The 15,703-nt window shown below is 37.1% G+C and overlaps 1 protein-coding gene across 9 annotated transcripts in view; it reads right to left on the bottom strand.

The window, feature by feature from the left end:
* FGD4 (FYVE, RhoGEF and PH domain containing 4) overlaps window positions 1–15,703 on the bottom strand; it is a 202,755-nt gene that overhangs the window by 24,432 nt on the left and 162,620 nt on the right. For 4 of the 9 annotated variants that reach the window (XM_081310697.1, XM_081310699.1, XM_081310698.1 and 1 more), the window contains 5 exons: window positions 13,945–14,090; window positions 13,345–13,501; window positions 6,900–7,038; window positions 4,219–4,277; window positions 3,743–3,889 (listed from right to left, as the gene is read on the bottom strand). In XM_081310697.1, the coding sequence (XP_081166823.1) occupies window positions 3,743–3,889; window positions 4,219–4,277; window positions 6,900–7,038; window positions 13,345–13,501; window positions 13,945–14,090 (648 nt within the window). Of the gene's footprint in view, window positions 1–3,742; window positions 3,890–4,218; window positions 4,278–6,899; window positions 7,039–13,344; window positions 13,502–13,944; window positions 14,091–14,120; window positions 14,912–15,703 lie in introns of those variants that run through there. The other 5 variants (XM_081310702.1, XM_081310701.1, XR_014024142.1 and 2 more) reach the window with 5 other exon arrangements.

The following is a 15,703-nucleotide window of genomic DNA, read 5'->3' as shown; positions in this document are numbered from 1 at the left end:
TTGACTGGCCCCGAGTTTAATCCCCAGTACTACAAAAGGGCAGGGTGATCTCCTCGCTTGATCTCTAGTGTGCAAGTATTTCTAACCTCTTACAATATGTTCACTGAAATAATACAATTTCATTGTCTCACCAGTGATAATTTCATTGAAGTTTGTTTTAGAAGGTAAAAGAAGAGTGTTGGAGGAAATTTACAGTGACTGATCTGTATATTTAAAGTTTAAATAAGGAAAAAAAAATTACCTAGCAAGCTCTAACAAGGAATAGAACAACTACAAAAGGCCAAGAATAAAAACTCTTGGGTCATTTTGTGGAATAATTTAGTGATTCTTATTTTAAAACCTTCAGATCCCAGATAAGGTGATTTTATTGTGTATGTGTTTAACTTCTTTTTTTTTTTTTTAAATTGGTTCTTTTTAGTTACTCAACAGAAGAATTCATTTTGATATAATTGTACAAGTATGGAATATATCTTATTCTACTTAGGACCCCATTTTTGTGGGTGTACATGATGGTTCAAAATTCACTATGGTGTATCATGTAAGAACACAGAAAAATTATTTCTGATTCCTTCCACTGTCTTTCCTTTTCTTATCCCCCCTCCCTTCCCTTCATTCACTTTTATCTAATCTACTGAGTATCTATTCTTCCCTAGCTCCCTTGTTGTGGATTAGCTTCCACATATCAGTAGTGATCTAGTTAACAGAGTAACCTACATCAACATAAAGAAGTGAAAATGTAGTGTGGAAGCAAGCAAATAGAAATGAGTAAGGAGCATTTGGATACGGAATCAGATTCTAAACATAGTTTGACTTTTAAGCCAAATTTAATATCCTGTAATAGGGAATCAAAAGCTTGCCTTCATTTTCTCACTAGAGAGAAAAGAAAAGGAAAATGCTACTTTTGAAGTTTCCACTTATAGAAGAACAAGACGTTCCCTAGGAATAAACACGACAAGCACAGTCTCAGAGAGTGGATTCAATGAATGAACCTACACAATATGTGATTCTAGAATGGCCTTCAAAACACATGGTTTCCTAAAATTCCTACAACATCACTCCACTCTCCTGGGAGGTAATGGTGTGGTATATTTGACAGCCAATGGGAACTGGATCAAGATGGGTCTTTTCCTCAGTTGCTAACTGTCAGATTCCCCCCATCCCCCACTCCCAAGGCTCCTGCCATCTCTCTTCCAAACAGCAGCTTAATTTGGCTTTGCATCAAGATCCTCGACCTCAAACTATTTGCAGAATAATTTTGAAATGTGAAAATTAAACCAAGACAATTGGTTAGACACAGAACTAAAAAGTTTAACTATAGAGACTGCAACCCTAATGAGGAAGAAGGAAAAGGACCTATAATGTAAAGACAGAGCAGACATTGATTCCTGGAGGATTTTACCCAGAAAATTATATTAAGCTGACTTTTTAATTCTATGTTGTTGATGCCTGGACATCTTCATTCCTTGCTCATACTGAAGGGACTGACCCTCCCAGGTGACCCAGTTCCTAGAGACAGTCTAGGAGTCACCTGTGAGCACGCTTTCTGTACGGGAGCAAACACCCTCAAACACCTTCTTCCTCATCAAGCCGGGCTGCTGATTCCCCTGCCAGAATTACCCCCAAACTCAGGCAGAGAGCAGCCCCTATGCCCAGGAGCTCACTGCAGTTCAAACTTGCCCATCCCAAGCCTTTTACAGCCTTGCCCATTATCTCCTGTGGAAGCCACAAAGGCTCCTGCCCACCTTCTGCTTGTGCCCTCTGCCTCTTCACTGCTGTCCCCTCCCCATGGTAGGAATAGCACTCCTGCTGGGATCTGTCTTTTCACCTCCTTACCATTCTTGAATAATAATATTTAGGTCTATTTAGTTCTCTGTATCACCTGGGAAAGGTGGTGTACTTCTCTTTAGTTCAAATAAGGACTTTATAGTTAGATAATATTCATACATTTTAAAAACAAACAAAATTAATATACTACACAAATTTATCTTTTTTTAAAAAATTGTTTTTAGTATAGTAGTAAACCAACACTACTAGTTCTGGAACTCTAAAATGAAACCTTGTGCCCATTTCTCCTTCCCACCAGCCTTAGGCAACCACCAATTATGTAATTGGTGTATTTGCCTATTCTAGACATTTCATATAAATGGAATCAGAGTATGTGGCCTTTTGTGACTTCATTTGACAGTTTTCAAGATTCATCCATGTCATATATTATCAGTACTACAATCCTTTTTATTGACATAAATTCTTTTTATTGACATAATAGGATAGCCCATTGCATAGATATACCACACTTTAACCATCCATCACTGATAAACATTTGGGTTGCTCATGGTTTGGGGCTAAGATGAATAATGCCACTATGGATGTTGATACACAAGTTTTTGGGTGGACATGTGTTTTCAATTTCCTTGAGTTGAACAGACTTGGAGTGGAACAACTGGGTCACATGGTAGGCAAATGTTCTTTTTTAAAAAAATGACTGAGAGACACTGAACATTCCTCTTCATGACAGCTTGTATAAGGTTTCTTTTCAAAGAAGGCTGGAAGCAGTAGATAGAAACTTCTCAGGCCTTAAGAACAACTCTGTGAAATGAATGCCTGGCAGCAGAAAAGTCTGCCTAGGCAGCCTCTTCACCAATGAGTCTTTGTTCTTTGCCTTTAATAACAATCATAATAAAGCTGGTTGACTGAGCCACTATTCAATGTGTGCTTGCTCTTTGTCAATGCTAGCCATTATGATCCTTATTTTATTAGATACAGAAAAGAATCAGAATTCACTAAGGTAACAAAGAAATACAGGTCACGTGGACAGAAACTTTAAATAATAATAATAATGGCTTGGATGCCCCAGAAAGAATACTACATTTGAGATAAGCCCCAGACTAATTGTCATTTCCAGGAAGTGAAGGGAGGGACAAGGACTGGTAATGGTGAAAAGGAACTGTGTAGCAATCACACTTTCCCTATAAATACTTTAGACATAGCCTTACAATCTTGCCCATTCAGTTTTTTTACTCTAGAATGATTAAAAAAGTGATTACAGATGATTAGGAGAACTGCTGTCAGGAAATAGTATGGCAACACAATACTCAGGAAATGGTGCCCATTATGTTGAAAATGAAAGGAAACAAGTAGACAAGGAGGATTTCAGAAAGTATACCATACCCTGCATATGCACTATTAGCATTATCATGGAATTCAAGGCTAAATTGTCTTCAATATGCCCTACTGAAGTAAATTATACCCATAAAGTAAACCAAAAATAGTTAAATTTTAGTTACTTAGACTATTCCGTCATTCAAACTCCTAACAGTGTTTACTAAATCAAAGCAGATGTAATTAAAATATATATATATATATATATATATATATATATATATATATATATATATATTTTTTTTTTTTTTTTAAACATTTTATTTTTATGTGGTGCTGAGGATCAAACCCAGGGCCCTGCATGTGCTAGGCGAGCACTCTACCACTGAGCCACAACCCCAGCCCTAAAAATATTTTTTATTTTATTTCTTTGTGGTGCTGGGGATTGAACCCAGGGCCTTGTACATGCAAGGCAAGCACTCCACCAACTGAGCTATATCCCCAGCCTCAGATGTAATTATTTTGGGGAGCAAGCAATTAAGCATTGTACTTTTCCAAGATGTAAACAACAATTTTTATTTTTGTAAATTATTCATTTTTGGTAAATTTTTCTTATATATCTTGCCAACACTAGAATACTCACTAAGAAAAGATAGCGTTCTTGTGCTGACGTGTTCCGTGCAGCTAGCTTGAGGATCTGTCCTTCTTTTATGAGTTCATTGGAAGGGTTTACAATGTCTTCTTCTTCTCCCAACATTTCATAAATCTCCAAGAGTTTCTTTAGGTTCTCCTGGGAAATTAAAACAAAATACAGCAAGATCAAATACAGGAGGTGTCAATTAAGTGACATGAATAATAATACCATGACCTTAACTAAAATCTGCATCATTTAGAAGGGACTGGGAGTGAATGTATTTTTTTGGTATAAAAATGTATCCGTAAATTGAAACCTGAGAGAATAGGGGAGAGGGTTACTCCAGGAAAAATGAGACATTTTGCAAATGTTTTTTCTTGTTTACCTCTATCTGTTCACTTTGGTCCAAACCTACAGATAGTATTAGACTATGTTATGATAATTATCTAACCATAAAGTTCCTGTCTCCTCTAAAAACCACTTACCATTTTTCTTATTGCACTATTAGAATGGCTTGCTGCTGTAGATATAATTTCAAGTGATTCTAAATGGGAAAAAAAGAAAAGTAAATAAATATGTTTTGTCCTTCCTGGGCTACTATATAATTGAATAATTTACATACTTAAATAAGAAATCTGAGACCAAAAAACACAATGAAAGTAGCAGCAATTTCCACTTACAAACTGTATATCTTCAAAACTTAATTTGTAAGCAGACTAACTGAACTCAAAGGGTACTTCCTTGTATAAAGTCATGTATGATGATGAGGCTCACAGGTATATTGAGTTCATATAGACCATGAAAAGTCAATAAGCATTTACAGCGTACACTAATTAGATTCAAGGAACTTTGTCAGGTGCTTTCATACACAGGTAGTCCTTCTATTTTTTACTACAGTCTGAAAATATTACATGGAAAATTCCAGAAATCAAACAATAAGTTTTAAATAAGTTTTATTACAGTGTACTATTATAATTGCTATATATTATTATTTGTTAATCTCTTTACTGTACCTAATTTATAAGCTAAATTTAAACATAGGTATGTAGGTATAAGGGGGAAAAACCCAGTACTGAGCCCTATGTTTAAGACTGTGGTTTTAGGCTTCTGTGGAACATCTTGGAAGGTATCCCCTGCAGGTAAGAGAGGACTACTGTAATCAATTCTTATGTTATTAAAACAGCCTTGAACAGTAAATATATTTGCTCCATATAAAAGAAATGAGGAAGAGATGTGACTTGGCTAAGGTCACACAACTCTGAGGTTGAAGGCCAGATCTGAAACTGGGTCTTCTGACTCAAAGTTCTACAACATTTCGACAGAAAGTATTTTACTAGTTTCGTAAGCAAACGAACCACTAAGCACAATAAAACTTTCTCTGTGAAAATGCACTCAGAATTCTAGCCTAGGTCTGATGAAAGGGAGTCTTCTAGAGTCAGTATTGTTTCTGGGGTGGCTGTTAGTGAGAACTCTCTGATATGGACATTGTAGGAGCTCTGGGGCTGAGAATGAAGACCTGTGAATGCTGAGGGCCTGCTGGATCAACCCCAGGGAATACTTTTCAATCCTAAGTCATGTTCTGTTCTCTTCCCTTCTTTTCTGTCTTGTGAATGCTGGCCTGCTCAATTCTGTTACCGCAGCAACCCCCTCCCTTCTGGACTACATTTTCCGTCTTCTTTGCTCTGCTGAACAGAATGCACTTTTGTTACTTCCCTTTCCACTTTTAGGTCTAAAAGTCCTTCTTCTGTGATTTCCTTAGAATTTAATTGTAACTATTAATGCAAAGCCAAAACAAGTAATGAAATGCCCTACTATGTCCCACAACTTTCTTGCTTTTGACATGGGTATCTTAGGCAAAGACCGTCTTTGAATATAGAAGACACTGCATTTTATTTACATGTTTGAGAGTTCTTTACAGATTTGGGCAATTCTGTGCACCTGAGATAGGAACCAGGTTGGAGGGAGCCAAAGTAAGATGGAGTGGGGCCACTGCTCAAGAGATGAGTTCCAGGAATAGCAAGTGATTCCACCTCCAATCCACCACTGGCTCTGCCACTGGAACCCAGCACTTGAGCCAGATGGACAAAAAATGGGGGTGAGGCACAGTTCCTGGGGAGTACTGGGCTGGGAGAAGATGGTGAGCCAAAATCAAGCTAAACTACAAAAAGAGTAAATGGAAAGAGAAGTTTCACAGGTCACTTGGATGGTATGAGGAACATATAAGAGGCAGTTTATGTTCAAGAAAAGACTTAGGCTCCAGGGTCAAAGATGTTTTATGTTCCTCTTTTTTCATACCGTGGTCCCCTTATAATAGAGGGCAAGAAATTAGAAAAGGAAATTGTGGCAGTTAAGACTATACATGAGTATCGTCAGTGCTTACTAAATATCAAGCCATTTTGATTCCTTAAATTTTCATCTCTTAACAGTTGAATGATTTTTCAAACTGTGCCAGAGGGCTAGGGATGTGCCTCAGTGATACAGCATGTGCTCAGCATGTGATTCGAAAGGACCCAAGGTCAATCCCCTGCACGGAGGTACAAAACCACATACACAGAAACTGCACAAGAAACCTGAAGTATTAGCAGAATTTATGAATCTTAAAAACAAAACAAAACAAAAAAATAACCTTTCATTTTAATCTAATGAAAGAATCAAAAACAACTAAAAGAACTGGAATAAAGTTTTCTTGAGGAAAAAGTTAATAGACAATAAAAACACCATTTCCCATTGTATCTTGGGTAGGTGAGGCCAACAGTGCTTAGGTTATTTTTACATATTAAATGCCATCTTGGTATTCTTTGTATGCATTGACCTATCTAATTAAACAGCAGCACTTGTAATTTCAAATGGCTGTGTTCTTCCTGTGAGATGGTAATTGTGTATTGCTATTCTGGATGTCTCTAAGACTATAGTTTTATATTTCACAGTTAGTGATTAAAGTGAATCCAGAGTGGTAAATGTGATTTGCATTGCTTTAAACTTGTGATTTGGGCTCAAAACTGCCTTGCCTAATGGAGGCATTGATAATTTCCAGTGAGACTGTTTTCTGACAGCAATATTTGGCTACAGTAGCTAGCTGTGAGATGCATCTCACTTTGAAACAGGCTGCACGGTCACTTGATTATCTGATAATGGAGAAGAAAAAAAAATTTTAAAAACCATTTACTTTTTGCATCATTCCAGTCCGGGGAATCGGGGGGCAATTTCCTTAGGTAGTCCTTAAGGAGCATCTCATACCGAGGAATCCGCTGAACAGGTTCCAGCATGTGATGCTGCAAAGTTAAGCTCCCACAGATCTTCTGTTTCTGTTTTTAAAGAAACATTTAAAAATTAGGTTAGGCAATCTAAAAACTCACTATAATAACTTCCATCAACTATATTAAATATATTTAGGTTTTATTTTATTTTATTTTATTTTTGTGTATATGGTGCTGAGAATCAAATCCAGGGCCTTGTACTTGCTGGGTAATGAACCACATCCATAGTCCCCTGGGTTGCTTTTAAAAATGCAGACACACAAACTCCCATCTATGAAATCATAATTTTAGAGGGAAGAAGCTATAGAATATGCATTTTAAAACACTGCATATAAAAATCTAAGGCCCACTAATCTAGTATAAGATCAGAAAGGGACAAAAAAAAATCATGCAGAATTTTTTTTTGGTGCTGGGGATTGAACCTGAGGCCTTGTGCGTGTGAGGCAAGCACTCAATTGACTGAGCTATATCCCCAGCACCCAGTCAAGCAGAATTTTAAGCCAGAAAATTCCAGATAGCTGGCAACTACTTCAATTAGTTACTACTAGGGTTTGTGAAGTCACATTATTAAGTCATTCTACAGAGATTTTTCAAAAGATGCACCTGTATAATGAGATTCACTAACCACAAGTACATTAAATGTCTTTGGACTTAGCCGAAACTATTTCATAAATTTCATAATGAGGCTATCATAAATGGCATTTCCTTTGAAGAAAAAAAAAAAAACCTCTAGGAGAATGACAAGATCTGGCATCTTGCTATCTGTTGGAACATTTTAATTTTTCATTAGATCAAGGCATTCTTCATCATTAGAAACTAAACTCCATTTCTTAGGGCAAAATTAAGTCTATTTCACTTGCTTGCAATAGGTAGTTAACAAGAGAAGGAAAACATTCCACAAAGAAGAAACCCCCATTAAAATACTGAACTTCTACATGGTCAAGGCATTGCAGGATAAGAAAGCTGTATTAGGCCCTGGTGTTTTCATTCAAAGCAAACAAGTAACTCAAAGCCTCACAGGGAATGGAGCATTTAGTACCAACTCTGAGTGCAGGCTTTGGTGGGGAGGCAAGTGAGGAAGACTAGTCTAGGGAGAAAACCTGTGCAAGGCAGCGGTACATGAAACATCTTCCTTCAGTAAAGGAGAGCAGTTGGGATTTTGTGGAAAATAAGCATGAGAAAATAGGGTATGAAGAAGAAAAGGCAATATGAGCTAATACTATCAGAACTTGCAGAGTTTAGATGTGCTTCATCTAATACAGATCTTTGCACATGGGAGGGATTATCATTAGATCTGATTACCCTTCTTCAGGATGGCTTTACGGGGATGTGGGGAAACCAGCTTGGAAGTTGATGTTGTAGACAAGGAAGAAAGTTAATCAGGGCCCGAAATTGGCATGAAACCTGGGGGAGTAATAGCTTCCCTGTAAGATATTAATTTTACAAGTTTAATGATCTCATTTGATTTCCCCTAACAGATCTATATATCCATACCTTTATCTCTAGGAAAATATGAATGGTGTCAACATTTTTACATGAAGAAACTGTAGCTCAGAGAAATTAGGAGAGTGCTCTAAGGTCAAACGGTTAAAAGTAGCAGACTAAACTATAAACGAGGCTTACTGTCAGTCTACTACTCTTTCCATTGTCATGCCATTTCTTCATAGTTGGTGAAGACAGACACTGCAAAGGTAGAATTTAAAGTAACTACCATCCTTAACTGAGTAATTACTATGCAACAAGCACTGTGCTAAGCACCTTGAACGCACTATCTCAGAGGCAAATGAATACACATAGGAGGAGGAAAAATGACAGGTCACAGCTGAGGCCAAACTGTCAAGCTCTGGTGAATGAGAGAACAGTTGTGTTGTCAAAGCTAATCACCTGTCAGAATTATTATCTACTTTGTGCAAGGCATTAAAAAGTCAGATGGAAAGAAATGCTTGGGAGCTAACTATAGAACATGTTGACTTTATTTATTTACTTATTAGTTATCATCAGTTATACATGACAGCAGAAAGCTCTTCAATTCATTGTACACAAATGGGGCAGAATTTTTCACTCCTCTGGTTGTATGTGAAGCAGTCACACCATTCGTGCAATCCTACATGTATCTAGGGTAATGATGTCTGTCTCATTCCACTATCTTTCCTACCTCTTTGCCCCCTCCTCACCTCTCCTCTTTGCCCTATTTAAAGTTTTTGACAGGACCTTCATGTGGAATTGTACAAGCACACAGCACTCGGCCATTAGTAACTAGAGATTGGGGACAGAGGACTAGACTAAGGCATGTGGAAGTAGGATGTCACTGAGAGTGTGAAGACAGACTGCAGAAGACAAACCTTAGGCTCTGCTCACTTTTTAGTACTGCAAGAAGGGCTGGTAAACGATTCAAAAAAGCTAGTGTTCAGAGAGGTACATGAGTATTTAATCTTGAGAAAAGAGATGCTGATAAAAAGAGCATAGGGGAAGCGGCAGGACTTCAGACTGAGTAAGGAGACTGGTAAAACCTCCCTATCAAAAGCAACTGCTGGGGTTGGGGGCTGTGGCTCAGTGGTAGAGTGCTTGCCTAGCCCATGTAAGGCACTGGGTTTGATCCTCAGCACTGCATAAAAATAAATAAATAAATAAAACAAAGGTATTATGCCTATCTACGACTAAAAGGAAAAAAAAATTGAAAGAAAAAAAAAAAAACAATTACCAAGCTGCAAAAAAAAAACCTGACAAACAACCATTTCAGCATTTTTAGAAGTTGCTCTAAGGCATACAACAATCTGGAAAGCATTTATGCCTTAACAACTGTTGAACTTTGAGAAAGAATAGTGAGAATCTATGGCATTTGAGCCTGGGGCTGCTCCTGTCCTTTCAACTCCATCCTGTGTTGCCAGGGCAGTAAGGCTGTGAGGACCAGCAGCTTCCCTCCTGATGCGTGGAAGGTTCAATATGGAGTGGTGCACAATGCACACGCCCAGCAGCATGTTCAGTAGAAGTGAGGATCTCTGGGGTGGAGGAGTGGAGGGTCCAGTGGCTCTACTAGCCAAAAGTAATAGCTATGGATGGACTAATCACATTCATGGCTGAGACTGGAGAGAGCCCAAGTCAGAATACTCACCTGACCACCCTGAGGCTTTGTACACATGGATACAAAGTTTTAAAGAGCCCAGCAGACTTGACAACTACCCAATCTTTAAATGGGTCCCCTTATTCACAGCCAGGCCCATAAACTGAAAACGACCTTTCTGGCTCCAGGTAACCAAACACCTCTGTCCAAGAGCTGTTTGTACCCTAACCAACACAGACATATGGGTAATCCCCAGAAAACCAGGCTCACAAACACAGACATGCCAACAAACAGCTTGAAGGCAGACATCAGGGACTGCATAGCAGAGGAGTAACAGGTTTCATCCATTTTGTGTAAGTTAGTAACTAAACAAAGAAGCAAACAAACAAAAAATAATGACAACCACTTTCAGTGGAGAAATCAAAACCCAGAGTTGACATGATTTTGGATTATCTGAAATATCCAATATCCAGAAAAAATATAGACAAAGAAAAAGTAAAGTGTGACCTATAAAAGAGACAAAATGGAAACCAACAAAAATGGTGTGAGTACCTTTAGAAGTTAATGTGGCAGACAGAGTCTTCAATGTATGTTCAAGGAAATGAAATGACGTTTGAAGAATTCAAGGAAAGTATGAAAAAAAATGAATGTACAAATGACAATTTTCAAGGAGGAGTCAGACATAATTAAAAAGAGAGAAGAACCGAATGGAAATTCTGGAGTTGAAAAGTATAATAACTAAAAGAGAAATTCACTATAAGCGTTGGACAGTGTAAGGGTCCGGCGAATGTCGGAGGAAGAGACCACCAAGAGACTGGCTCATGCAATCAGCAAAAGGGGATTTATTGAGAATCCAGCATGCTGGGGCTCCGTGCTCACTCAAGAAGGGAGAGCAGCCCAGAGCCCAGAGCAGGGGTTGAGCAGTGCTTAAGTACACTTTTTGGGGAGGGCGGGGGGCTTTGCATACATCAGAACAAATCATCATGAGGCGCGGGAAAATTGAACAACTCTCATACATGATTAGCACATTCATTGGCGGGAATAGGTCGGGCGGGGGTGATTGGTCATTCCTAAGGAGGGGATACATTCAAACTGATTGGTTTGGGCCCTGAATGCCTACGTGCCAAACTGCACAGGGTCCTAGGTTATTAAACAACTAAGTGGTCAGCACCGGGCATTGTCTTAACTGCCTCAGGAATTTCAGGTTCTGTGTGCAGTTCAGAAACTTTACAATACCTAGTCCTTTACTTTTTAACTCAGGCTTTGCAGCTTAGAAACTTTACCCTTTCATACAGCAGAATCTGAGATGACAAAACAATTAGGGAACTTGAAGAAAAACTAATAAAAATCATACAATTTGAAGAACAGAGAAGAAAAGATTAAAGATAAGTAAACACTTTCATAAACTTGTGAGATAACATCATGAATAGCAGCATTTATGTAACAGGATTAAAACAAAACAACAACAACAACAACAAAACTTAAAGAAATAATGGCCAAAAACTCCTAAAAATGATTTTTAAAATATTAATCTAGAAATGCAAGAAGATCAACCAGCTCAATACAAATACAAAAAGATCCCCACACAGGCACATCCTATTCCAACTATTGAAAGCCAGCAACAAATAACAAATCTTGAAAGCAGGAAGAGAAAAATGATTAATCACACACAGGAAAGTACTGATAAAATTAATGACTAGTGGAGGAAAGAAAGCAATGAGAGTGACCATGTTCAAAGTGCAGGGGGGACCCATCAGTTAAGAATTCCGTCACTCCTTGGAATACCCAAAGGACTTAAAATCAGCATACCACAGTGATGCGGCCACATCAATGTTTAAGCAGTTCAATTCACAATAGCTAAGCTATGGAAACAACCTAATGACCTTCAACAGATGAACGGATAAAGAAAATGTGGTATGTATACACAATGGAAATATTACTTAGCTATAAAGAAAAATAAAATTATGGCATTTGCTGATTAATGGATGGAACTAGAGACTATCATGCTAAATGAAATAAGCCAATCCCAAAAGATCAGAGGCTGCTCTGAATGCAGATGCTAATTCACAATAAGGGTGAAGGATAGAAGTTCACTGGATTAGACAAAGGAGAATGAAGGGAAGGGAGAAGGGATGTGAATAGGAAAGATAGTAGAATGAATCAGACATAACTTTCCTGTGTTCCTATCTGAAAATACGACCAGTGAAACTCCACATCATGTACAACTACAAAAATGGGAAGCTATACTCCACAAATAATATGTCAATATATTCTACTGTCATGTATAACTAACAAGAACAAATTAAAAATTTTTTAAAAATTCGATTTTACAAAAACAAACAAAAAGAATTTGGTATCTAGTAAAAGTATCATTCAAAAGTGAGGGGTGGGGGTGGAGAATATGCCTGGATAAAAATAATGACTGACAGATTTCATTGTTAGCTGATATACCTTAAAGGAAACAACAGTCATTTTTATACTGAAAGAAAATTACTCTAGAAATGGCAAATACATGGTTGAATATAAATGTTTTATAAATATATTTTTATATCCTCCCTTAACTTTTTAATATACATAAAATTTTGTAAAACAATTATAAATTATAAAACATCACTATATTGTCAGATTTAAAACACACAAAAAATGTAATATATATAACACTAATAGCACAGCATGGAGGAAGAGCTGTATTTAGAGCAAAGTGTCAGAGAATATAATTATTTATATATTGTATTATTTATATAATACAACAGAAGGCAAAGAGCCATAAAATCCCAATCCCAAGATCGTTATGTGATGGAGAAAATGCCTTTTCAACTTAACAACTCTTTCAAAGAGTAAGTTATTAACAATTTTGACTAGAATATCAAAAGAAAATTACTATGGAATTATTAAAATGTATTATCCAGATTTGGTAGAATAGAAGAAAATCAGTATAAAGTGACCTAAAAATATCATTGTTATTCCAAAAACTCAAGGTTCATAGCAATCATTGTTTATATTTATATTCCATCCAACATGTGAAGCTCTGAAACTTGCAAAGGGGAAATTTGCTCTGCAAATTTATGTGAACCCTAATGCAGTCAGTCTCTGGTCTCATAAACAAATGGAGAATTTAGCACTTAGTATGTGGCCTGTGCCCAACAGGTATTTTAACTTCTTAGAGATATCTTTGCATAATTCAGTAGAATGGGTATCTCAGACAAATTTAGATCGGCAATCTTAGATCTAGAAGACCATATAACTTTGATAGAAAAATTAATTCGTAACTTTGAACAAAACCGTCCTGTTACCTGAATTTCTTCAATCACCGATTTGAACTGGGGAACTCGTTCTGTCATGTTTTTGACCAATTCCATTGCATTATCAAATCCCTTCACATATTCTCCATACATCTTAAGGAATGGCGCCAATTTCTGAAGGATGTCTCCAATCCGAGGAGTGGTTTCCCTGGATCGAATAAAGAAATAAATCCTTAAGTTTTTCTGTAGAACAAGCCAATTCACAGACTGCAGATGAAGTCTTCACTTTCTACACACACTCTGTGCTTCCTCAGATCCATCTTGCTGTGAGACTGGTAGAGAATAAAGAAGCTCTTTTTCCAAGGCAGTTGAGGAATGCCATAGTAAAGAGAGATGCTATGGCATCCTTGAAGGTCCAGATTACCCCTGATATCTTGTCTTTTCTAATCAAGAGACAGTTTGGAGTGCAGAGATAAAATGCTTTTCAGATTCAGCTGAAAACGTAGCACAACTTCTTAGTCTTTAATGTAAAAAGTTGGCACAATGTCTAGCTAGAGCTGTGTGTGGCATTTCTATTTGAACTGAAAAGCTGAACAATACAGCATATTGTATGACTGCCTTAGACATATCGTTTCTGTCTACTCCTCTTACCATTCTTGCATTCGTTTCTCCAGCTCTGGCAAGAGGAATTTACTATGGAAGGCATTTATTGATGAAATGTTAGAAAAGATTTTATTCACCATCTCTGCTGGAAATGAACCTCGGTTTGCTTCTTCCAATAGTTTGCAATAAAATACCTGAGTAAAAGAATAAAGCAAATATTACTTCACTTTGTGGGTTAACCAACTAGCACTGTGCTAGGCCTGTAGCAGGACTTTTATAGCATTTTATTGAATAAATGGAGAAGTTCATGATTCAAGAAGTCAATTGTTTGAAATGTAGTAAGGATATATACTCTGATTTGGAAGAACCACAAATAAGAATTAGGATGCTTGATTTTTAACCTACACGCCGCTCCTATCTGTGGGATGTTAATAATATACCTTTCTGTGCCAGAGAAAATCCAATTGAGGTTAATAGGATTTACCCTTCCTACCTACAGCCAGAGTTAAGGGATGTGAAAGTACTTTACATGCACACAGTAACTGTGGTGTTTCATTTCCGTTTATGTTTTGAATGACTTCTCCAGCACTTATTACATATTGCCCTTTATTGAAATTGGTTGACTTAAATCTTATTTTTCCTTATTAAAATTTATGTATCATGAGAAGGGAGGATACAGGATTTAGTTCCCACAACAGAACAGGCCAATGAGTCAACGAAAGTTCATTTCAGTTCTCAAATGTTTATTTGCTTTTTAGTGAACAATAAAACATGAAAACTTAAAACACTGATGGGGTGTTGTGGGGGATCTTCTATACAGAGTAACAAGTCCCTTAGAGACAATTAAGAAAAAAAAATAATAAGGAAAAAAGAACCACCTTGAGCCTTAGCTATTCTCCACTAGGTCTACTATACCTCTTCATTGCCAATCTGTTAAATGTAGGCAGAAGGAGATCTGTTCCTTCATAATGTCCAGATGGTTGTTAATGTTCTAAATTCACCTCCACTGCATTTTCTTGGGAGGCAAAAAGAACACAAAATTATGTCCTTAGAGATACCAATAGGTAGGATACTATAATAATTAATACTAAGATTCTAAAAGGTCACAACTGTAGCTAAGTTAATTTGGCTTAAGATCAAGAAAGAAAAGAAAGAGAAAGAAAAAGAAAGAAAGAAAACTTGCTAAGAGGAAAAGACATATCTTTACTATGAGCACCTAAATGTTCCAAGGTCTATAATTCCTGCAAGGAAAACAAGTTGCTCGAAAGGCCCAAGCTCCTCATAAATTGATTTTGTTTTATGGCGAAATTTCTTAAAAAGTGAGCATTTGAGCTATACACTATTTTAAATAGTAGAGTATATTAACTTCACTATTTGAGATAGAGAAGTTCTAGTTGAGGTTTTATTTTATAGTGAGGTCATATAAGCTGGCACCTCAAGGCTCACTGCACCAGGCACATAGATCACTCTAGACAACAAGGATAAGGTGTGCCAGGACAGTCTGTTTCCATGAAATTCCAATTTTCCAGTGGCAGAAGTGGGTTAATTCTTACAACTAACACTCAAACAGGGTAGCTTTAACAAGAGGAATTTATTTGCAGACAATCTATTAAATGTCATGTCTTTTATAGCTAATGTAGGATTATGATGCATTAATTTCCAATAGTTATCTTATAATGCATTTAAAAACTTCCCTAATAATATATTTGAAATCATACAAGGCTCCCCCGTGATGAAAATACAAAATGTGATTAAGTTGATCCACATATTCAGCAAATATTTGCTGGATGACTTTATGTCAGTTACT

The sequence above is a fragment of the Spermophilus citellus genome, assembly GCF_964194105.1.
Source record: "Spermophilus citellus genome assembly, chromosome: 10".
NCBI classification, from domain to species: domain Eukaryota; kingdom Metazoa; phylum Chordata; class Mammalia; order Rodentia; family Sciuridae; genus Spermophilus; species Spermophilus citellus.
This window is presented reverse-complemented; position numbering and strand designations above follow the sequence as displayed.